General features: G+C 45.7%; 1 protein-coding gene across 5 annotated transcripts in view; it reads left to right on the top strand.

The window, feature by feature from the left end:
• Positions 1-22,064, top strand: part of LOC102448720 (uncharacterized protein KIAA1958-like) — a 39,479-nt gene extending 17,415 nt beyond the window's left edge. For 3 of the 5 annotated variants that reach the window (XM_075902614.1, XM_075902615.1, XM_075902613.1), the window contains exons 2-4: positions 15,698-15,780; positions 16,431-17,649; positions 20,435-22,064. In XM_075902614.1, coding sequence (XP_075758729.1) covers positions 15,778-15,780; positions 16,431-17,649; positions 20,435-21,282 — 2,070 coding nt within the window. In that variant the 5' untranslated portion in view covers positions 15,698-15,777 and the 3' untranslated portion in view covers positions 21,283-22,064. Of the gene's footprint in view, positions 1-14,134; positions 14,345-14,883; positions 14,981-15,697; positions 15,781-16,430; positions 17,650-20,434 lie in introns of those variants that run through there. The other 2 variants (XM_025184030.2, XM_025184031.2) reach the window with 2 other exon arrangements.
• Positions 22,065-25,157: the final 3,093 nt, after the last annotated feature.

Here is a 25,157-nt window from a genome sequence, read left to right as displayed (position 1 = left end):
GCCAGTGACCAATCCCCTTCCCTCCCCTATTTATTCCAAGGTTTTCCGATCACGGCATGTGTTATGAGGCCATTGTACTGTTCTCTAGAGGCTCTGGTTGTCCTGTGAGAGGGCTGCTGAAGGGACTTGGTGATCTTGGAGCACGGAGGGGAAGCAGTGGCATTTATAGATAGGGAGAATGCAGAAGCATCACATGACAGGGAAGGTTCCAAGTACCCATCAGCCAGGTGCACAACTCAGCCTGGCACGGAGCTAGCTTGCAAGGCGGCCCAGGGTCCTACCCAACACCTCTGAGATCAGTCGGCATCCAGAGAGTGTGGGGGCATTGGCATTAAGGACAGGGGGCCTTTTTCCTTCCCCACTCTCAGTGCCCGCCCTGCTGCGGGCACGGCCCAACCAGAGGAGATAAAAACAGTGGTGGCCAGCGGAGAGGTGACAGCTCAGGGAAGGAGGAGAACAGAATGGAGGAGGCTCATAGGTTGAGGGAAAAGCAGATGGGAAGGGAAGTAAAGGGCAGAGTATGGGAGGCTGCTCTAGACGGGACCTCTCCCCCAAGAGGCTGTCTCAAGCTCCCCTGCCCATTCACCATCCTGACCACAACAAAGCTTCCTCATCCACAGGCTGCCCCAAGTCCCCATTGTTTTTTCCAAGCTCCCTCCAGTCTCCCTGCAAGGGCTAGGCTTCCCTCACACCTTCCCTCCCTCCCTCACATCAATGAATCGCTCCCCCTAGAGAGAAGAGTCACACAAAGGCACGGGCACAGAACGAGCTCAAACTAGCTACGGGAATACAGGGAAACAAGAAGACGTTTTATAAATACATTAGAAGCACGAGGAAGACCAAGGAGAGGGTAGGTCCACTGGTCAGTGAAGAGGGAGAAACAGTAACAGGAAACTTGGAAATGGCAGAGATGCTCAATGACTTCTTTGTTTCAGTCTTTACTGAGAAGTCTGTAGGAATGCCTAACATAGTGAATACTAGTGGAAAGGGGGTAATTTTAGAAGGTAAAATAAAAAAAGAACAAGTTAAAAATCACCTAGAAAAGTTAGATGCCTGCAAGTCACCAGGGCCTGATGAAACGCATCCTAGAATACTCAAGGAGCTGATAGAGGAGGTATCTGAGCCTCTAGCTATCATCTTTGGAAAATCGTGGGAGACAGGAGAGATTCCAGAGGACTGGAAAAGGGCAAATATAGTGCCCATCTATACAAAGGGGCTACGTCTACACTGGCCCCTTTTCCGGAAGGGGCATGTAAATTTCACGAGTCGTCGTAGGGAAATCCGCGGGGGATTTAAATATCCCCCGCGGCATTTAAATAAAAATGTCCGCCGCTTTTTTCCGGCTTTTAAAAAAGCCGGAAAAGAGCGTCTAGACTGGCCCCGATCCTCCGGAAAAAGTGCCCTTTTCCGGAGGCTCTTATTCCTACTTCAAAGTAAGAATAAGAGCCTCCGGAAAAGGGCACTTTTTCCGGAGGATCGGGGCCAGTCTAGACGCTCTTTTCCGGCTTTTTTAAAAGCCGGAAAAAAGCGGCGGACATTTTTATTTAAATGCCGCGGGGGATATTTAAATCCCCCGCGGATTTCCCTACGACGACTAGTGAAATTTACATGCCCCTTCCGGAAAAGGGGCCAGTGTAGACGTAGCCAGGGAAATAAGAACAACCCAGGAAACTACAGACCAGTCAGTTTAACTTCTGTGCCAGGGAAGATAATGGAGCAAGTAATTAAGGAAATCATCTGTAAACACTTGGAAAGTGGCAAGGTGATAGGGAACAGCCAGCATGGATTTGTAAAGAACAAATCATGTCAAACCAATCTGATAGCTTTCTTTAATAGTTTAATGAGTCTTGTGGATAAGGGAGAAGCAGTGGATGTGGTATACCTAGACTTTAGTAAGGCGTTTGATACGGTCTCACATGATATTCTTATCAATAAACTAGGTAAATACAACTTAGATGGGGCTACTATAAGGTGGGTGTATAACTGGCTGGATAACCGTACTCAGAGAGTAGTTATTAATGTTTCACAATCCTGCTGGAAAGGCATAACAAGTGGGGTTCCACAGGGGTCTGTTTTGGGACCGGCTCTGTTCAATATCTTCATCAACGATTTAGATATTGGTATAGAAAGTACGCTTATTAAGTTTGCAGATGATACCAAACTGGGAGGGATTGCGACTAATCTGGAGGATAGGGTAATAATTCAAAATTACCTGGACAAATTGGAGAAATGATCTGAGATAAATAGGATGAAATTTAATAAAGACAAATGCAAAGGGCTCTACTCTGCGCTGATTCGGCCTCAACTGGAGTATTGTGTCCAGTTCTGGGCACCGCATTTCAAGAAAGATGTGGAGAAATTGGAGAGGGTCCAGAGAAGAGCGACAAGAATGATTAAAGGTCTAGAGAACATGACCTATGAGGGAAGGCTGAAGGAATTGGGCTTGTTTAGTTTAGAAAAGAGAAGATTGAGGGGGGACATGAGAGCAGTTTTCAGGTATCTAAAAGGGTGTCATAAGGAGGAGGGAGAAAACTTGTTCATCTTGGCCTCTGAGGATAGAACAAGCAGCAATGGACTTAAACTGCAGCAAGGGAGGTTCAGGTTGGACATTAGGAAAAAGTTCCTAACTGTCAGGGTAGTCAAACACTGGAATAAATTGCCTAGGGAGGTTGTGGAATCCCCATCTCTGGAGATATTTAAGAGCAGATAAATGTCTATCAGGGATGGTCTAGACAGTATTTGGTCCTGCCATGGGGGCAGGGGACTGGACTCGATGACCTCTCGAGATCCCTTCCAGTCCTAGTATTCTATGATTCTATGACATGAGGCTGTGCAGACCTAGGCATTCAGTGCTGAGGTCAGAACAAGAAAAAGTGCCCTTCTTCTTCGAGTGATGTCCCAGGGGATGCTCCACAGTTGGTGTCGGACTCATCCCGGCACCACAGATCGGAGACTTTGAGAGCAGTGATCGGGCGGGACGCGCATGTGCGAGTGAAGAGCGGTGCTCTTGCCTTAGAAGTAGCGTGCACAGCCTGCTTCTCCTCAGTTCCTTCTTCACCGCCCTCAGCCACAAACGGAGCTCAACTCTCTCCTCCTCAGCACGCTATGCAAGACAAATCAGAAGCACTTTAACAACATAAACTTAACAAACAATGAATGGTCTGGTGGCACTTTATAGACTAACAAAACATGTAGATGGGATCATGAGCTTTCGTGGGCATAGCCCACTTCTTCAGATGACCTGAGTTTCAACTCTGGTCATCTGAAGAAGTGGGCTGTGCTCAAGATCCCACTTGAGGGTTGTTTGTTAAGTTTACCCTGTACAGACTAACTCGGCTACCCTCTGAAGCTGTTTAACAACATAGATAGTCGTGAGGCACTCAAGACTCCTTCTCTTCAAACAGCAAAAGAAAAGGAAAAAAAAAAGCCGCCACCAGCTTTTACCGCCGCACAGCGGCAAGCTGCAGCAAGCCAAAAAAAAAAAAAAGACAAGAACCAGTGAGCCACGAGCAGTCAACGCTGCTCATACAACTATAGTTACCCTCTGGGAGACATGCCAGACTCTCCTCAAGAAAAAAGATGCAGCAAATGCTGAGAATGTATGCCAGCCTCTGATGCCCACAGCAAATGTCTACGCTGTTTGTGAGACACACATGTACCTCAGAAATGGGTCCATTGCTGTAGCCTGACAACAAGAGCTTGCAAGGAAAGAGAGCTCACAGTGCACACGCAGTCTAAGGATAGAGCCCTGGACCCCCCTAATTATCAAGGGGGCAATAAGGGCTCGAGCATGATTTCTCCTCAGGGCAAACCTCCAAGCCCTTCATCTCGGAAACTAGACCCTCACCAGCCCGCTCTCTCCCCTCAAGAATTAGCAAAGGAGATGAGCCAGGCACTTCCTTAATAACAAGCTCTAAACAGCCCTCGAAAGCAGCTACCAGAAAAAGAGCACCTAGCAAGGGCCCTGTGGTGAGAGAGGCACCATTGGCATTAATGGCACCTGGCTCGCCGTGGGCACACTCAAAGTCCCCCCCACAGTGCCAACCTAAGGCACAACCTTCACCAAGGGTACTGAGAACGGACAGGGCTAGCTCCAGTCACCCTCCAGTATTCCACACTAACTCTAGATCCCTTGGGTCACGACTGCACCCATGCCACCACCACAGGCGCTGACCAGCACGGCAATGGGTCACAAGCCTGCATCCCACTGCCAATTAAACAAACAACTTCACAGGCAACCCTTCAAAATGGTTACACTCGCCACAATAATCTCAGACTCAATGGGATCACAATTCCCTTCTCTAGATGATTGTCTTATCCGAGGTCCCTCATAACGGACCATGAGAGACATGACTGCATTCATGAGGACCGCGCTTCAGTCACTGGGCTTCATTATCAACTAGCAGAAATCCATACTATGTCCCACACAATCTCTGGCGTTCATAGGGGCTCGTATAGATTCCACAACAGCTCGAGCTGTTATCTCCCCAACCACCGTTTTGACAATATAAAAACCTCGTTACGATCGTTACCACCAGCCCAACGGTACGCATCATAACTTGCCTCAAACTTACGGGGCACATGGCAGCTACCACATATGTTGTCCTGCATGCCTGGCTGCGCTTCCGGTGTTTCTAACACTGGATCTCTTCAGTGTACACACCAGCCAGCCATCAGCTCCATAGGCACGTTTCACCTCCCCCAAAAGTTTTCACCTCCCTACAATGGTGGACCCAGGTACAGAACCTCTGCAAGGGGGTGCCTTTCTACGGGGACCAGCTGTCCAAACAAATTACTACGGACGCCTCACTGATAGGATGGGGTGCACACTTACAACAACAGTTTGTAGAAGGGAAATGGTCCAAAGACGAGTCCAGACTCCACATAAATCTGCTCGAGCTTCGAGCGGTCCATAACGCATGCAAGCACTTCCTCCCATACACCCAAGACTCTTTGATGTGTATCCTCACTGACAATATGACAACTATGTTTTACATCAACCGCCAAGGGGGGTGAGATCCCAGTCGCTATGCGCAGAGGCGATCAGGCTTTGGAATTGGTGCATCCACCACAACATTACCATGGAGACAAGACCACTATGGCTGATACCCTCAGCCGCAACTTCCTCACAGAACACGAGTGGGAACTACACGATCAGATCACCCACAAGCTGTTCCACCGGTGGGGATGACGGCAGATAGCTCTCTTTGCCAACAGGCAGAACTCCAAATGCCCCAGTACTGCTTGAGAGTGGGCATAGAGCCCAGCTTCTCACTTGGGGCCAACCTATTATACACCTTCCCACCCATTCCTCTCATTCCCAGAGTCCTCTGGAAGATACAGACGGACGGGGCTTGTGTGATCAGGCCCCAGCCTGACAGACATGGTTCACATGTCTCTATCACCTGTCTCTACAATCTCCCTGCCCACTTCCAAACCTCCCAGATCTGCTCTCCCAGAACCAAGGGTCAATACTCCATCCCCAAAGAAATATGCTGCACCTGACAGTATGGTAACTGTCTGGTTCTCGGAAGCTGAGAAACAGTACTCCCAGCAAGAGAAAAATCCCCTACTGCATAGCAGGAGACAAACGACATGCACGAGTTACCTATACAAGTGGCTTTACACAGTGGCGCGCACACAGGGCACTCGAACCACCCAGAGCGCCACCCCACCAAGTACTGGGGTACATCATGCACCTGAAACAACAAAATGTATCCATGTCATTGCGCTGGGTGCACATGGCCGCCATTACGGCCTTCCATCCTCCAACTGATGGGTTTTCCTTATTTGCACACCCCATCTCAAAAAGATTCTGGAAAGATCTACAGAACCTTCACCCACCTCGCAAACCCATTTCCCCACGTGGGACTTAGAACTGGTCCTACACTTGCTCACAAGACCATCCTTTGAACCAATGGCAACCGCACCACTTACCTTTCTTACCATGAAAACATTCCTTCTGGCAATCACTTCTGCAAGGCGGGTCAGCGAACTCGCAGCTCTGCCTCCATTCACAAGCATAAGGTCATTCTGCGGCCACATTAGTTCTTCTTACTCAAAGTGAGCTCGGAATTCCATATCAATGAACCGATAGTCCTTCCCACTTTCTATCCAAAACCGCACCGTTCCAGAGAAGAAACCATATTACACACCCTGGACGTCAGAAGGGCAATTGCTTTCTATCTTGATAGGACTCAGCCCTTTCGATCATCTCAAAGATTGCTGGTATCCCTGGCTGAAAGGTCCGAGGGAAAACCACTGTCTTCTCAGCATATATCAAAGCTAATAACATCCTGCATTACCACCTGCTACTCGCTCCAGAATAGGGCATTACCAGCGACTCCAAGGGCCCACTCTACCAGAGCCATGGCGACATCAGCTGCTTTCCTAAAGGGAGCCTCGCTCCAGGAAGTGTGCAGAGCAGCGACATGGTCGTCTAATCACACCTTGTAAAGCATTACGCTATTCCGCCATGCTCCACAACAGACACCACGGTAGCCACTGCAGTTCTCTCCACAGTTTGTAGCAATTACATGAAGCCCATCGCCCATCTCAACGGGCACTGCTACACAGTCACCAACTGTGGAGCACCCAGAGGGACATCACTTGAAGAAGAAAGAGAAGTTACTCACCCTGTGCACTAACGATTGTTCTTAGAGATGTGTGTCCCCGGGGGCACTCCACTACCCACCCTCCTCCCCACTCCTTCGGGCAATAATAGCAGCCCACAAGGATGTCAAAGAAGAAACGGAGGAGAAGCAGGCTGTGCACGCTACTTCAAAGGCGGGAGCGCCGCTCTCCGCTCGCGTATGCGCAGCCCACCTGATCACTGCTCTCAAAGTCTCTGATCTGTGGTGCCAGGACGAGCCCAACACCAACTGTGGAGCATCCACGGGGACACACATCTCAAAGAACAATAGTTACTGCACAGGGTGAGTAACTTCTCTTTCCCACACACAGTCCGCTTTGAAAATTCCCTGTGCTGTCCTCAGTGCCAGAATTGGGCAGCCAAATCCTTTCCAGAGGAGACTCACTGCATACAAGGAATTCTGCCGCCTCAAAGGCCTCTAGGTACCAGAAAACTATTTTCATAGAAGCATCTGGTTTTCCTCTGAGTGCTTTCTGTCCCCCGTTCCGCCTCATCATTGTGCTCTGTGCACCCATGGGAGTGCTAAAAAGGGAACGAGCCCCACCAGGGGGCGTGGCTGTTCGCCCGCTGGGCGCCAGGGGGCGGGGACACTTGCGCGCCCGGGGGCGGCCCCCCCCATAGCTGCATGCCCGGGGGCGGGGCCCCCCCCATAGCCACGCGCCCGGGGGCGGTGCCCCCTCCAAGGGCCGCGCGCCCGGGGCCGGCGCCCCCACCCTCAAGCGCCGCACACCCGGGGCCGGCGCTCCCCCCGCCAAACACCATGTGCCCGGGGCCGGCGCTCCCCCCGCCAAGCGCCATGCGCCCGGGGCCGGCGCTCCCTCCCCCCCCAAGCACCGCGCGCCTGGGGCCAGCGCTCACCATGCGCCATGTGCCCGGGGCCAGGCCAGCCCCGAGCACCTGGCGGGCACATGCAAATGCCCCCGCGGGCACCATGGCGCCCGTGGGCACCGTGTTGGGGACCATGGGTCTACACTGTCATGTCGACAAAGCGGCTTGCTTTGTCGACGGAACTGGCTGTAGTCTAGATGCTCTTTGTTGACAGAAGCTTTTTCAACAGTATCTGTCAACAAAACTTCTGTCGACAAAAGCCTGCAGTCTAGACATACCCAAAGTTCTCTAAAAAGGCAAAACCCTGGAGAAAGTCGGGTTAGTAGAGAATGTGATCTTAATGGTTAAGATGTGTGTTGTGTTTTACAATTCAAATGGCAATGTCTCAACAAGGCTTCGTTACAAGGCGCATCTTCACCATTTAATAACTAATAGGACACTCTTTGTCCAAAACATCTTGAAAGATAGGGCAACACCTGCATATTCTATTTAGAAAAACTGAGGCACAGAGGAGTGGAGAAGAGTAATTTGCCCAAGATCATACAGCATATCCTTGGGACTAGAACGCGGGGCTCAAAGCTCCCACTCTAGTCCCCTTAGCACTGGAGTGTGCTACCTCCAATATAAAGCACCGCTTAATTTCTTCATTAATATTACTAGGGAAGTAGCCTATGTTACTTCAGTATTTTTAGAGGAATTTTTATTAAAAAAATGCTCACCATTACCTGGAATTGGAATAATGCAGTGATTTTTAACCATTGTTAAAAAAAGACATAAATGCCTATTCCAAATTCAGAAGGGATTTTTTTGAAGGGACAAAATCTGCAGTCTTCCACTGAGGAATTTTTATGCCAAGTTTCAGCCAGGTACAAAAGAACTAAGATACAAACCTGTCACATAGAAGGCTTATAAATGGAAATGTTACTGAATTCAGCTGCAATAATACTATTAGTCAACCTAGAATTGTACTGGTGTTTTAGCATTAATATAGCAAGCTTCTTGAAGCACAGCCAGGAAAGCTAAGTTTAGGACTTTGTATTAATTATTGATATTTTTAGGTGTGTGGTACTTTGTGTGTGGTGGGGTGGGTTTTGGTTTTGGTTTTTTTGCAGCTCTAGAGAACGGCATTTTGGGGGAGGGTATTTTTACCCTTACCAAGTTTACATTTAGGAGAAAAGTGGCCCATGGATTCAGAGTAAGATTGTCTCTGAATCAGGATCAGAACATTGTTTTCTTCATTAGCCTAGGCCAAAGGGAGATGGGTAAACATGCTTTTCAGTCAGCCCCTCACACAAAGGGAGTGCTTTCTGTCTGGGTTGGGTGTAAGCCTAAAATATGACTAAAATCAATTGGCCCTTCCTAGCAATTATTAAAAGTGTAGCACACTCTGCTGGAGGAAATCTGTTAGTGCATAGGTTTGTTAGCTACATTTTAACAAGACTTTGCCCCTAAATTGTAAACTACAAAACACATCTTAACTGTAATTTAAATTTAAGTTATCTTGTTTTCAGAAACAAATTACTATGGCAGGTTTGCCAGCTCCGCCATTCAAGAATCATGAGACAAAGCGCCACCCTATCATGATTCTTTTGCATAAAAGCCTACACATTATGCGTTCTCTTTATTTGCTCAAGTGTTTTTCTGCAGCTCTAAGGACTGACACGTACTTAAATAAATTAAAGCTAAGGACATGATTCTAGAAGCTGGAGCTTTAAGGAAGAAGACCAAATATTATGAGATTTTTTTAAAATTGTGAGTTAAGAACACCGTGAGTGTCTTTGAGAAATGCACTTTTGACATCCTGCATCCGTCTTCCAGTTCTTCAGTGATGGAAGAGTGATTATTTGCATATATGGGTATAAAGAACAAAGCAAGGCCCCAATCCTGCAATGAGCTCTGCAGAAGCATGCTCATGTACAGTACAGAACTGGAGCCTAGCAGTCCAAGAGTGATGAAAGCCCTATGCAAAAATAAGACCCCAGTTCTGCAAATGTGTGTGTAATTTTATATTGCACAAGTTTTCCCTTGTGCAACTGCTCCCATCCCATATGTAAGTGTTTGCAGGATCAGGACTTAAAGTTATTTTCTACATTTTAGTGTTTTTAGTAAAAGTGTTTGATGAGCTGCTCCATAATTTGTTTCCTTTTAATTTGTTTCCTTCATGCTCCTTCTCAGGGTGGTAAAAGCTGAGGCTCTGTTTATATAATTGAATATTTTGTAATTAATTTCTCCACATACTACATCTGTTTTAGTGCCTGATTACATTTTATTAGATCTAGGCACTCCTATGCCAGCTCTGTCATACTTAATAAATAAATTAAAATAATAATTGCCTCCGGGAGCTTCGCCACACTGCAAGAATAGTGGCTCGGTAACAAGCATGGGAGAGAATCACAGCACCTGTGGCAGAGAGGATCTGGATTCTGACAAAAGTAAAAACCAAGACAGTGCCTAATTCTGTCAAAATGTATGAGGCCAAACAGTGAGGTTTCTGTGGAGTAGCATTTACTAGCAGAGCATTTACTACAGCATTTACTAGCTGGCACATGCAGTGGGAAAAGTGGCTGTCTCTCATAGGACTAAGCCAAGGGCATGTCGACACGGGGGAGTTATTTCAAAATAACAAGAGAAGCCTCCACACTACCAAGCCTGTTATTTCGAAATAATCACTCCTGCTTGTAAAAAGGAATAAGCTTATTTCAAAATCATTATTTCAGAAGTTATTATTTCGAAATAACCTAGTAGTGCAGACATAGCCTAAGTGAACAGTGCTCTAAATCCTGCTTTTCTTACTAGGATTGTTCCAGTTTCCCGTTTTGTCTTGTCAAGAGGTGGAAATGCCCCCAGACTGTGTATTTGCTAACCTTATTCCTGACTCTTGAACTAAAAGTGAGAAATAAACATTAAAAGACTAAAGAGAAACAGAATCAAATCAAGACTACTAGGAAAGGAGAGGAAAAAGGAATTAAAAAAAAACCCCCAAATGTCACTTAAGGACATTTTTAAGATCTGTACAAATGCAGGAAGCTGTACAAACAAAGAACATAAGAACGGCCGTACTGGGTCAGACCAAAGGTCCATCTAGCCCAGTAGCCTGTCTGCCGACAGTGGCCAGCACCAGGTGCCCCAGAGAGGGTGGACTGAAGACAAGGATCAAGCGATTTGTCTCCTGCCATCCCTCTCCAGCCTCTGACAGACAGAGGCCAAGGACACCATTTTATCCCTGGCTAATAGCCTTTTATGGACCTAACCTCCATGAAATTATCTAGCTTCTCTTTAAACTCTATTATAGTCCTAGCCTTCACAGCCTCCTCTGGCAAGGAGTTCCACAGGTTGACTACACGCTGTGTGAAGAAGAACTTTCTTTTATTAGTTTTAAACCTGCTCCCCATTAATTTCATTTGGGCTACGTCTACACTGGCTCCTTTTCCGAAAGGGGCATGCTAATTTTACAGGTCGTAATAGGGAAATCCACGGGGGATTTAAATATCCCCCGCGGCATTTAAATAAAAATGTCCGCCGCTTTTTTCCGGCTTTTAGAAAAGAGCGTCTACACTGGCCCCGAGGATCTCTTATTCCTACTTCTTTTCCGGAGGATCTCTTATTCCTACTTCTTATTCCTACTATCTCTTATTCCTACATATCTCCCCTCAGTCTCCTCTTTTCTAAACTGAAAAGTCCCAGTCACTTTAACCTCTCCTCATATGGGACCCGTTCCAAACCCCTAATCATTTTAGTTGCCCTTTTCTGAACCCTTTCCAAGGCCAAAATATCTTTTTTGAGGTGAGGAGACCACATCTGTACACAGTATTCAAGATGTGGGCGTACCATAGTTTTATACAGGGGCAGTAAGATATTCTGGGTCTTATTTTCTATCCCTTTCCTAATAATTCCTAGCATCCTATTTGCCTTTTTGACCGCCGCTGCACTCTGTGTGGAAGTTTTCAGAGAACTGTCCACAGTAACTCCAAGATCTCTTTCCTGATTTGTCGTAGCCAAATTAGCCCCCATCATACTGTACGTATAGTTGGGGTTATTTTTCCCGATGTGCATTACTTTACACTTATCCACATTAAATTTCATTTGCCATTTTGTTGCCCAATCACTCAGTTTGGTGAGATCTTTTTGGAGTTCCTCACAGTCTGCTTCTGTCTTGACTATCCTAAACAGTTTGGTATCATCCGCAAACTTTACTACCTCACTGCTTACCCCTTTCTCCAGATCATTTATGAATAAGTTGAAAAGGATTGGTCCCAGGACTGACCCTTGAGGTACACCACTAGTTACCCCTCTCCAATCTGAAAATTTACCATTTATTCCTACCCTTTGTTTCCTGTCTTTTAACCAGTTCTCAACCCAAGAAAGGACCTTCCCTCTTATCCCATGGCCATGTAATTTACACAAGAGCCTTTGGTGAAGGACCTTGTCAAAGGCTTTCTGAAAATCTAAGTATACTATATCTACTGGATCCCCCTTGTCCGCATGTTTGTTAACCCCTTCAAAGAACTCTGAGGGTATGTCTACACTACAGCACTAATTGGAACTAACTTAGTTCGAATTAGTTAATTCGAACTAAGCTAATTCGAACTAACGCATCTAGACTTAAAAACTAGTTCGAATTAGCGTTTTGCTAATTCGAACTAGCATGTCCACACATAGTGGACCCTGAACTGAGGTTAAGGATGGCCGGAAGCAGTGCCGGCAGGGCATCAGATTAGGACTTAGTGTGTGGAGCTGCTGCCTCAGGCTAGCCGAGGGCTGTGCTTGCGCAAAAAAAAGAACAATTGTTCTTGCGCAAAAACTTGCAGAGTGTCTACACTGCACACGCGTTCTTGTGCAAGTAAATTTACAGTATAGCATCAGAAACCAGGGCTTCTTCCAGAAGAGTTATTTCTCTCCCCACGAGGAATAAGCCCTCTTACACAAGAGCTCTTCCAGAAGAAGGCAGTGTAGACAGGCAACATGAATTTCTTGTGCAAGAAACCCCTATGGCTAAAATGGTCATCAGAGCTTTCTTGCGCAAGAGAGCGTCCACACTGTCATGGGCACCCTTGCACAAAAGCACGTGGCAGTGTGGACGTGCTCTTGTGGAAGACCTTTTGCACAAGAACTCTTCCGCAAAACAGTTCGGCTACGTCTAGATTGGCATGATTTTCCGGAAATGCTTTTAATGGAAAAGTTTTCCGTTAAGAGCATTTTTGGAACGGAGCGTCTAGATTGGCACGGACGCTTTTCCGCAAAAGCACTTTTTGCGGAAAAGCGTCCGTGCCAATCTAGATGCACTTTTCCACAAAAAAGCCCTGATCGCCATTTTCGCGATTGGGGCTTTTTTGCGCAAAGCAAATCTGAGCTGTCTACACTGGCCCTTTTGTGCAAAAGCTTTGCGCAAAAGGGACTTTTGCCTGAATGAGAGCAGAATAGTATTTCCGCAAGAAGCACTGATTTCTTACAGTAGGAAGTCAGTGCTTTTGCAGAAATTCAAGCAGCCAGTGTAGACAGCTGGCAAGTTTTTCCGGAAAAGCAGCTGATTTTCCAGAAAAACTGGCCAGTCTAGACACAGCTTTCTTGCACAAGAAGCCTGCAGTGTAGATGTAGCCAGTGATTGCTGCTCTTGGCTCAAAGCACAATCCAGCCACAAGAAGTTCCAGCATTCACTGCAGTAAATTTAACTATTCAAACAGACTCCTTATGGATCCTATCTTTAGCTCTGTCAATGAAGCAGTCTTGCACCTCACATCTTAAAGGCCTATAGCCTGCTAACTCATTGCCTTACCCTACCCAGCTTAACCTCCCAGGCCTCCGGAAGTGGAGCCTCTGTCCATCCAAGTTTCTTTCCACTGACAGAGTCTCTCTCTCCTTTGTGCCAGGTTAAGTACTGACTCTCTTCTTTTGTATTCCCACAAAATTACAGATATTGCCATTTGTATTAACACACTTTGTGACCAAACACCAGCCAAGTTGATTACAATGAGCAAAATTCCACTCCCTCTGCTGAATAGCTAACAGAGCTGAGGAAAGCAGGGGCAAAATGTATTTACATAGACACACCCAGGGTTTCTCTCCCCTTCCCACAAGCTGAAATGGAAGCGTTCTTTCATCCCCTGCTTACACAGGTATTTGTCATTAGGTTATTTGACCCTTGTCCGCATTCATCTGGAACAAGATCTCTCTTGTTATTTTTGATTAATTATTTTAGGCCATTTTTAAAAGCCTAGAATCCCCATGTGACGATGGGCTTTCTGCCCGGTATGTTTAAAGTCTCCCACACTGCTTTGATCCCCCCTCTCCCCCTCATTTAGGCCCTGAATTCAGCAAAGCACATGATAATTTTTGGGTCACTGGAATGTAAGCACCTGCTTAACTTTAAAAGTGGGCTTCTGTGCCTTGCCAGCTCGGCGCCTTAGACAGCGCCAGCGTGGCATCGGCGTTGCTTGGATGTTGTGGACTGGTAAAACGTGTCTCTATTCTGCACTCTTCTGAGTGCTTGGCCTCTTATTCCAGTGGCCAGGTGCCCATATCACAGCGCTGGGCAGTCCCAGGGAGAGCCCCGCGACGGCACAAGGGAGCTACTCTCTCATCTTCCCTGGGCTCCCTTCCGGTCACGCTGGTGGCACATCTGCCAGGAGCCCGGGGAGGCCTGCGTGGCTGCCACCCCCGCTGGAGGTGTGTGCTGCACCTCAGGCCGACGGCACGGCGTCCGGACCGTGCAGCAGCTCCCCCCCAAAGCCCTGCTGGAGCGCTCCCCTCAGCTCCTCCTCCTCGCTGCCAGAGGCTGCCGTGTCAGGAGAGGCCTCTTCCCCAGCGCTTCCCTGCTGCAGCCAGGCCGGGCGGGAGGCTGGCACGGCCCGTCTGCCCCTGCGGGAGGTGAGGGGGTGTCGGGGGAGGGACGGGGTTCTCCTTTCTCCTCCCCCGCCCCATATGCCCCGACTTCCTCCAGTTTCCCCTCTGCCCCAGCTGCCCGCCCCACTGATGCCCTGGTTCCCCCCACAGCCTGCTTTTTATGGGTACAGGGCTGCAGCTGCCAGGCCCCAGCCAATAGCTCACGTGCAGCAGAATCAGGCCCCTCTCCGCTGTCAGTCCAGGCCCTGGGCTCATCAACCGTGCTTACCCCGCAGGCCCGGCTGGGAGCGTGGGCCCTTGGGCAGCCTGTGGGCCTTCCGCGTTCTCACCCGACCGGCCGGTTAATCTCAACAAGACTCACCTAGCATCAGAGAAAGAGGTTCGTAAAACAGTCTGTACACCTGCTTTAGCAGCTTCCCACCCTCCTCCGCCATGGCGAGCCTCAGGCAGCTTACCATCTTCAGACCTCCAGCGGGCGCGTGTCCCTGAAGAGCCCCCAGACACCCTGGAGAGGATCTCTCCTTTCTCCAGCCAGCACTCCTTGCTGTCAGTCTTCCAGCTGTGTTTGCCTTGCTGCCCAAAACCAGGCCCTGAGCTCAGCAGGGGGCCAGGGGCAGAGTTTGGTAGATGGATGGCGTCTGAAGCCATCATAGAGACAAGGTGGGTAAGATAATATTGATATTGGACAAACTTCTGTTGGAGAGAGAGACAGGTTTACACAGAATTCCTCTTCAGGTCTTACTGAGCCATTGTAGGCAAGAAAGCGTGCTTGAAGACAGGCACTTCCGGAATAAACCCTCTTGACTCGGCTATCATGTACTCGTTAACAGTAACTTTGAAGGATTCTCTTCTTGATCCTCCCATACAGGCGTTAATGAAATAAGGCTAAGATTTTCAGAAAAGCCTGTGTGGAGGAAGAATCTCTTAAAATTTGCACCTGAGTCTACTGGGATAAATAGGAATTACACAAAAAATTCCTTACTTATGTAGCTAGCAACTTTAATTATTAAAAGTTAAATAATTTTAAAATTTAATTTGGTTTTAATTGCTTATGTTTCTTTTCCTGGTTTTTCTCAGCTTGAAGAATTAAACAAGACCCATCACAGCGCTATTGTGTGTAGGTTTCCAGTAGTACAGAAATATATTTAAATTAAAAAAAAAATCTGTTTTCCTAATTAATATAGTTTCTTTTAAATTGACATGAGTAACTCCTCCTCTGTGTGGTCCAATTAAGTTCAATGGTACTGCTCACATTAGTGAAGTATTTCCAGGACTGGGATTATTTAGTTTGTGCTTAGTGAATATTGAAAAGTTTACTGGAGTGGAACTTGCCTCTAAAAATAAAAAAGTAAAAAATATGTATGATTCTTATTGTAGGTTTTGTGAAAGGAAGGACTGCTGAAATATACATTTACCCCTGGAACCTCCACTGAACATATACTCCATCAGATAAAACCATGGTGAGTACACTTTAAAATACACCGTAGGTCAATGGACGTTCAACTGTATTTGTTTAAATATAGATTTGTGTGAATTAAAAATTGTTTTGCCCTTTTACTTATATAACACTCCTTGCTGTTTGTCCTGTGAGTAGTTTTGAGTTTGTTTGATTATATACTTATTATATACCACAATTATGAAGTTATTGCACAGAGCCATTGTACACCTTGGGAATGATTTATAAATTCAGTTATTTTTTTAGTTGTGAATGGTTACCATTAATTTCACGATGGCAGACTTGGCTGAATGGTTTCACCCAATCCATGCATGTTCGAAAACACAATCATATTTCCCATTTCATTCAGATACCCTCCACATTAAACTTGCTCAGGTCATGGTAGGATACACGTGCAAGTTGTATGTTGTGTTTATATTTATTAACTTACTTGATGAATTGCACAATATCCACAAATTACCTTCCATCTCTTACAGCTGAACAAAGAAACGTTTCAAACAAATCATTTATTTGAAAAGTTTCTCGAGTTTCATCAAGCTAATTATTCTAATATTTAAAACTTAATAGATGGGATTGAGAACAGCTCCCTCTAATTGTTGCTAAAATCATCCTGTTTTTCTTATGTATCTTAAGATAATTCTAACCCTTTTGCAGAGTGAGAACGTTTGTGATGACGTGTACAACAATGTCAGCTCGGTTGCCATGGATCTCTCTAATTTAGTGACTTGGGCACATACTCATGGCACTATCTGCAGCCAGATCCCAGGCTTGGAGATTATACAGAATATGGGACATCCCACCAGGGACAACTCTGTTTTGTGGATATGTGAGTCTGGGCATGCATATCACTGGCCGTGTGGGGCGTTATATTTCAGAAGCCAGGAGGAAAGGGAGGAAGCTGTAGAACAAAGAAAGAGGTCCAGAAGCTATGACTCCTGGTCAATGGAACATAATGTAAGTGAAAAGAGATACAGGGTAGTCTCCCCTTTTGAACAAAAGAAAGCTGATTCTATTAACATGGGCTCGAGTAGCAGATCCCCCGAAGTAATGCAGAGGAAAGAGGATGCATTCTGTGTAATGTCTGATACAACAGTGCCAAAAGCAAAGCAAAGTGAAGCACTTCCTCAGAAAGACAACTTCTCTACGAGGCCATGCTTTGCAGCAGAGCTGAGTCTCCCATCAAATGAGTGTCATGTCAAAACCGACCCAGATAATGATGAGCCAGAAAGCAGAGAGGACCGGCAAGAGATCTCAGATGAAGAAGAATTTGAAGCTGGAGACCCAATATACAGAAGTAATTGTGATTCTGAAAGAGTAGTCCAAAATAAAGAAACGTCTGCTGAGGAAGAACTGCAAATTCATGGAGATGGTAAGGTCAGTAGCAAGGAAGCAACCATCCAGACGACAGTTTCTGTCTTTAAAGAAAAGGCTGCAGTAATTCCATGTTTACAAGGGGAGACTTTAGAGGACAGCGCTTATAGGATTCTGGAACACAACTGCTTGAAGTTAACTGCTCTTCATCCCACAAAGGCCAAGAGCAAAACCTCTAAAGCAAGAGATTCCTATGAATCAACAGTGTCCAAAGAAAAGTTAAAGCCATTTCCTGTCTCCAGTGTGGAAACAAAGGCCCAGTTTGAGCCATCCACATTCATGGTTTTCTATGACACTGCACCCACTGGAGCTGTTCATCAACAGCTCCAGCTGTGCCCATCAACATGTGCCACATCAGGAACCGGAGTAGCTGGGAACTATGCTGAAATACCTCCTGAGAAGAGCAAACAGCCGGGACCACTGAATGCTGCAAATTCTTCAGCCCTGCCTACTCTGGAGAATGAAAACTCAGAGGACAATCTGCCTGTATCTTCAAACAAAAGTAAGATTTCTGGAGTTTTATTCCTGGGTGGGCTTTTTAGTATATGTCTCTTTTAGCCAGAATATGACTATTTGGGTGGCTCCGTTTAGCCACCTAAATCCATATCTGAGCACCTGAATAAAAGTAAAAACAACAAGGAGTCCAGTTGCACTTTAAAGACTAACAGGTTTCTAGGGTGCTAGAAGATTTATGTGGTGTTGCTTGGGTCCTTAACTCAATTAAGTTTTGTTTTTCTTCGTTTAAATCATCTTTCTGGGGTAGGGCTGAGGATGAGGGGTTCAGTGTGCAGGCTGCCTCCTGGAGAGAGGACAACCTCAGCCCTCTCTCCCTGCAGCAGCTTGGGGCCAGGTGAGAAGAAAGAAACAGAAACAATCTTTCTTAGCAAATATTGGGAACCATTAATGAATGAATCTGCTTCGTTTTAGAAGTAAACAGCACAATTGTGATTTTAGCATAGGTATGGCTGTAATGGATTCTTAGTGCCAATTGCACACCTTGGCTGTGTCTAGACTGGCAAGTTTTGCAGAAAAACTTGCCAGCTGTCTACACTGGCCACTTAAATTTCCGCAAGAACACTGACGATCTCATGTAAGAAATCAGTGCTTTTTGCAGAAATACTACGCTGCTCCCGTTCGGGCAAAAGTCCTTTTGCGCAAAAGGGCCAGTGTAGACAGCTCAGATTTGTTTTGCGCAAAAAAGCCCCGATCGCGAAAATGGCGGTTGGGGCTTTTTGCGCAAAAGCGCATCTAGATTGGCCACGGATGCTTTTGTGCAAAAGTGCTTTTGCGGAAAAGCGTCCGTGCCAATCTAGACGCTCTGTTCCAAAAATGCTTTTAACGGAAAACTTTTCCGTTAAAAGCATTTCCGGAAAATCATGCCAGTCTAGACGTAGCCATACTAATTTAATTTAGTGATTAAAAATATTGAATAATCAGCCAAGATTTTAGAGATCATTCTGTAGAGCGAATAACTTTGCACCTGATATGTATTGTTTGTAAACGGTGCTTCTCATAAATATCAGGCAGTTGGACAGCTGCCTGATATATATGCAAATTATTTTTATGCGTGCAAAAATTCAGGTGCAAATATAGAGCCAGCCAACTTTTGAAAGTTCAAGCAAATAGTCTCAAAACTAGGCGTTGTAGGTTTAATTTTTCACTGTTTGAGCTATTGATTCTTTCTATTTGACTAACGGCCATCAAGAGCAATATGAAAATTCAGAGTTGTGCTTACTAAATGTATATTTAGTAAGATGTCCCTAGTCTCTGTTTATCAGAAGCTGGGAATGGGTGATGGGAGGGATTAATTGAGGATTCCCTGCTCTGTTCATTCACTCAGGGGCACCTGGCATTGGCCACTGTCGGCAGACAGGACACTGGGCTAGATGGACCTTTGGTCTGACCCGGTCTGGCCGTTCTGATTTCTTATATTTAGATTTTGTGGCAAAGCCAGTACATTAAAGACAGAGAAAACCTGCTGTAAGAGTCTATGATGCAGAAGGTTAGATATAATTCTCCCTTGATTGTGCAGAGTACAAGAATGATGTTTTGAGGCTTGTCTACACTTGAATGTGAATTTGGATTAAGATAGGATGTTTGTTTAGACAAGCCCTTACAAACTAAGTATATCTCATCAACAGCCACTGTGCAATCACCTGGGGGCATTTATGCAATAGTTGTTTTTGCTGAACAATGAGTTATAATCCATTTTATCTTAATCTCAAGATAAGTCTACACTGCCACTTTCCTGCGCTGCAACTTTCTGGCGCAGAGTGTGAAAAACACACCTCACCCCCAAGTGCAGCAGGTTACAGCGCTGTGACATGCCAATGCGGGCAGGCTCTCAGCAGAGCGGGCTACTCCCCCGGTGGAGGTTGTTTACATACTGCGCCGGAAGACTCAGACAAAGCCTCAGCCTTAGCTTGCAGACTCAGTGTGCAATGATTTACGCCTTTTATTTCCTCAAATAGACCCCTCAATAGTTTTCCACAAAAGGAAGCAGCAATATTTAGATTTGTAAAATCCACACCCTCTGTGCAGATAAAAGAGTCATTAAACCAAAATAATGTACCGAATGACTCAATGCCAACAAGCAGCATTCACAGCCATCAGCTCCAGAACCTCCTCAGCACCAACCTAGTCACACCTGGGAAAAAATCCACAAGAGGGCACATGGACCTTTGCAGCATAACCTGGTGGCAGTCATGCAATCCTTACTCACGTCACTCCTTCTATAAGGAAGAGCTGCAGATTGTCACCTGGTCCTTAAGTATCAGTTTTTAGATCATACAGGGTCAAATTCAAGGCCTTCCTAACACACACATGAAAGTTCTGTCTTAAGGTCCCATTTAGAGTGGCACGTAATTTAAATGTCTCTGCACAGGGACAAAATTCATAATTTCAAAAAGTGGTGTAAAATGTCTTTAAGGCCTCAGGCTGCTTCCCTTGAATTGCGAGTTTTTAAATATTTGATATATTAGAACCTAGGCATGCCAATCAAAGATCAGGCCCTCGCTGTACTAGGCACAGTACAGAAAAACAACAAAGATGACAGATCCCTGCACCAGAGAACTTACTGTTGGCAACAGGTGGTCCAAACTGTGGGATGGGTGGGAGGGAGGATGCCATAACAAAACCAAAACAAAATCTTAAAGGAGCATGATCATAACAGATCCAGAATGTTTGAATGCTTTAGAACGGAAGCGAACACAGCTCTGCTTCACCATACATACTTTTGATAGCCTCTGTAGTTGTTTCTATCCACCGAGTTGTCTCTTATCTTTTAGAGACATTGAAGAAGTCGGAGAGTAAGAGAATTCGTAATATTGGTGATATAAAAATGTTCAGAGACTGGTTGGCTTCTCATTATCCTTCTGAAACGCGTGAGATCTTCACACTGCCTCCTGCAGACCTTGATAATTACCTAGCCTCCTTCTACACTAGAGTCAGGAAGCAGAATGGTACAGAGTTTTCCGCCAACTCTTTATTCTTCTTTCAGAGCAGTATAGACAGATACCTCAAGGAGCACAAGTACGAGTATAGTGTGAGTAAAGGGCCTGAGTTCACAGCATCTCAGGAAGCATTAAAGGCAAAGTGCCAGCATCTAGCACGGAAGGAGAGGGAGAGAGATTGGAATATTTTGGAAAACCTGACAGATAGAGATGTAGAGAATCTTCGTAAAAAGGGCATACTGAGTCGAATGCATCCCGAAGGATTTCTACACCTAATGCTCGTGAACATCATCCGAGGTTTTGGGGCAAACACGCACAGTCAGACTCCAAACCTGTGGTGGGGGCAAATTGTGTTAAAAAAGAATGCGCAAGGATTAGAGTACTTGGAGTGGAAAGATGATCTGAACACACAGGCAAGCACAGAGGAGTCAGTTCTATATATTTATGCTAAGCCTGATAATCCAGGCAACTGTCCAGTCAGAGATTATAAGGAGTATGCTAAGAGACGGCCACTGGATATGCATCATGACCGTGATCCATTTTACTTGTCTCCTAAACCTTTGTGCTGCATATGGGACCAAATATGGTACTGTAGAAAAGCACTGACAAAAACCAAAATGGAGAAAATGATGAAAGTCATTGTCCAGCAGGTCAAAGGATCTGAAAAAAGGTCCATGAAATAAGAGTTATCAGTTTGATCTCTGCTGTGTCTGTTTTGATAGAAGTATGTTTTCAGTCAGTTTGGGAGTTGTTTAAAATGGCTGCAGTTAATATGGGCTGAGGGAGAACACCTCTCCTCAGCAGATTACCCCAAAAGCTTAAAAAGCTGTGTTGTTAAATTGACCACCACCTTCCCATCATTAGAAAAACCAAGGGTAGAATTCGTTCTTACATTCTATTTACTGAATAAAATCTTAAATCCTGGATTTAAACCATTATCAATGTTCTACTGAATTAGCTCAGTAATGTTAGTGTAGAAAGGACTTGTGTTTTAATACCCTGGCTAAGTACCTGTATGTTCATGAGGGGAGGGGAGGAATTGATCCTGTTGTAAACCAAACTTGTCTAATGTGGAATTTAGCTGTCTCTTTTTACAATAAAAATATAAACAGGTGGAGCTGGCTTTGGGAAGGAAGAATGATGAAAGATTACCAGTAGTTGCCAGCTACTAATCTATAGCTAATCAGAATGGTTTAATGTGTTTAGATCAATTCTTATTTTTCTAAATGAGGAAGGAATTCTTTCATTTAAGAAGTTCGGGTTGAGTTTTAGTAAATTACCAACCCCCCAAATGCAGTCAATAACATGGAAAAGTTTTATGCAATAACCTTAGTCTGTAGAGGGCTAGAGTCAGTAGTCAAATTCTGTAATTCAGTTCAAATGTTCAAATGTTATTTAACAGATGTATTTTCCTAATGTTCAGTTATAACTGTTGGCATGTCATAATAAACAAAATTTTACTTCATTATGGTCAGTCTTTTCCAAGAAGATGAAACTATGAACTCAGAACAGGTATTGCTTCATTTCTGTTATTCAAATCATTGTTTTTAATAGCACAATCAGATATTGACTTTCTTCAACTGACTAATGATTATTTGTACTGTGAAGCTGATCCTGCTAAGAAATCTAGCCATATGAAGTCCATCTGATTCCACGCAGGCATAAGGTGGGTGGATCCCATTGTAGGATCCAGCCTTGTAGATAGCATTTTTTAATTCAGGGGTGGGGAAAACTAGCAGCCTCCAACCCAAAAAAAGGTTCCCAGCTCTGTTTTAATCCATAGATCTCAAAATAGTTTACAAAGCCGAGTAAATTTTTTTCTTCCTGTTGTACAGACACTGACAGAGAGGACTGAACTAACTTGCCCAAGGTTATATAACTAATCAGTGTCAGAGCTAGGATAACCCTCTTTTCTGACTTTCCTATGCTACAGGACTCATTACCGCATTAGGATAGGATTTCTATCCAAGTGCAAGAAGATGGACATCGTACCCAAAGGACTGAAAGTGAACAATCCATTAAGATCAACATACTGCACTGACTACCGTGAAAGACTCTGCCTCACACTACCGCATTAGCTCTGAGTCTTTGAAAAAGAGTGGAGGGCATTTTTAGTATTTCATCAACATACATTCTTATGTACATAGGTAAAGGTGAATACTCAGACTGTGCAGCTCAATAGCCAGGCACGGATTTTTTAGAGAAGTGATTTTATACTCTTCAGCAACAAACAAATGAAATATTGAAAGCAAACATTTAATATATGTAAGTCCTGTAGACACATAGCGCACAACTCCTTTTGTCCATAAATAGACTTGGCACATACCTGTGAAATGGTTTCATTACCACTTAGTGGCTCTTTCACAGGTTCAATGTTCTGCTAATGGGTCTGGCAAGCAGGAAGGCTTTTCACTTTTAAAAAACAACCAATAGTCTGGTAGGTAGCACCTTAAAGACTAACAAAACCTGTCCATGGGATCATGAGCTTTCATGGGTGTGACATAGTGGGTGCTGTCTACTTTGTAACTCAGTGTTCCTGTGGGCTGTATGGTGTGATGTGTGATTCCCAATGACTCAGAGTCCCCGCCTGAGCAGATAAGAACCTTGTTCCCAGAAAGAGAGACAAAAGAAGATAGGCAAGGACTGTCCCCAGGCTGGGGGGGGGTAGGGCCCGGGAGTTGGGTTAGTGTCCATTGGGTGAGATGATTACTATTTGATCTGAGGAAGTGGGTCTGGCCCACGAAAGCTCATCATCTAATAAACCATCTTGTTAGTCTTTAAAGTGCTACATTGTCCTGCATTTTGCTTCATTGGGTGAGAGGGAGGATCGGGTGTGCGTAGACTACAGCCCTTTTTCGGTAAAGGGATGTAAATTAGGCATGTCAATATTGCAAATGAAGTGGGGATTTGAATTTCCCGTGCTTCATTTGCCTAATGGCGGACGCCACTTTCTTTCAAAATGTGGCTTTTCGAAAAAACCTCGGCAGTTTAGACGGGGCATTTTCGACAGAAATGCCCTGTTTCAAAAGATCCTGTATTCATTTTTTGAGAAGTACAGGATCTTTCGAAATGGGGCATTTCTGTCGAAAATGCCCCGTCTAAACTGCCTTTTTTTTTCCGAAAAGCCCTGTTTCGAAAAAAAGCAGCGGCCGCCATTATACAAACGAAGCGCGGGATATTTAAATCCCCACTTCATTTGCACTTTCGATACGTCTAATTCGATACGTCTCTGCCGACAGACGGGTGTAGTTTAGACGTCGCCGATGTTTCGCACCAAGGAAGGGGGTGAAGCTCCTTCCCCCGAGAGGACCAAGGCTCTGCCCTGGCTCTCGTGCTAACATCTCTCCGATGCTGCGCTGTGTCTCTGAGAAGCAAGAAAACCCTTCTACTCTACTGGCCGGCTGAGAGTCACAGCAGGCTGCGGATGAGGGTGCAGGGTCTGGGGCTCCCCGACGCGCCATCACACTGGACACAACCCACTTCTTCAGATGACTGCAGTGTTGGAAGTCCAGATCCAATAAATAAGGGAAGAGGGGGAGGAGGGAGAAGGGAAAAAATGGAGGGGAGGAAGAAAAAAGAGACCGTGAGCGGAGAAGCTTCAGGGGGATAGCAGAGTTAGTCTGTGCTTGGATCTGGACTTCGCCTGAAGAAGCAGGCTCATGAACGAAAGCTCAGGATCCCATCAACAGGTTTTGTTCGTCTTTAAGATGCTACCAGACTATTTGTTGATTTTTAAGTTTTTCCGGTTACAGACCAACTCGGCTCCTCTCTGAAGCTTTTTCACGTTTAAGTTAAATTCACCGGGGGAGGGGCAAGGGAGGGAAAGTCACTAATCTGCAACAGCCTGCTGTGGGAGCCAGCAGGAAGGGTCAGACTAGGGAAAGGTTGAACACTGGGACCCAGGGAAGGTATTGCAGCCCCTTGCCTCTCCCCGCTGACCATAGGGTGCCTCCCTGGTGCCACTTTTAAGACCTGAGCAGCAGAAGAGGAAGTGTGAGAAGGAAACGTTTGCTGTTACGCAATGTCACCAGCCGCATGAGTCGGTTCTTCCCTGTCACATTTCTGCCTGAAATTAGAGCTGGGGGAGCCGAGGTTGACGGCGCTGGCTCAGACAAGGCTTGGTGCAAGCAGATGGTCTGCTGCCTGCCCTGTTCTTTTCTACCATTGGCTCCCGTCCAGTGCCTAACTAGAGACAGCATCGTGGTGCATGATGGATTGGAGGGAATGACGCCACACTGATTGAATGAGAACGGCACGCTCATTGCGCTTGTGATGTACCGTAACACGAGGCTAAGTCAATGTTCAGAAAGGACATTGGCTCTGAGAGGGTATTAGGCCCACTGGCGTCCGTGGGAGCGGATGCCCCAAATACTTTTGAGGATCTGAGCGCTAAGAGCCTAAATCTTATTGAAAGCCAATGGGATTTGGGCTCCTCAATCACACAGGTGCTTTGGAAAATGTCACCTCTAGTCAGAATTGGGACATAGATCTCCAGGGTGACACGCCGGTGCTTCAGTGCGCGTTCTTTGAATTCTCCCTTCCCCAAAGAGACGTTAGG

This window comes from Pelodiscus sinensis, chromosome 19, assembly GCF_049634645.1.
Source record: "Pelodiscus sinensis isolate JC-2024 chromosome 19, ASM4963464v1, whole genome shotgun sequence".
In the NCBI taxonomy this organism is placed as follows: domain Eukaryota; kingdom Metazoa; phylum Chordata; order Testudines; family Trionychidae; genus Pelodiscus; species Pelodiscus sinensis.
The sequence above is the reverse complement of the archived record's forward strand: the minus strand, read 5'-3'. Positions and strand labels throughout refer to the sequence as shown.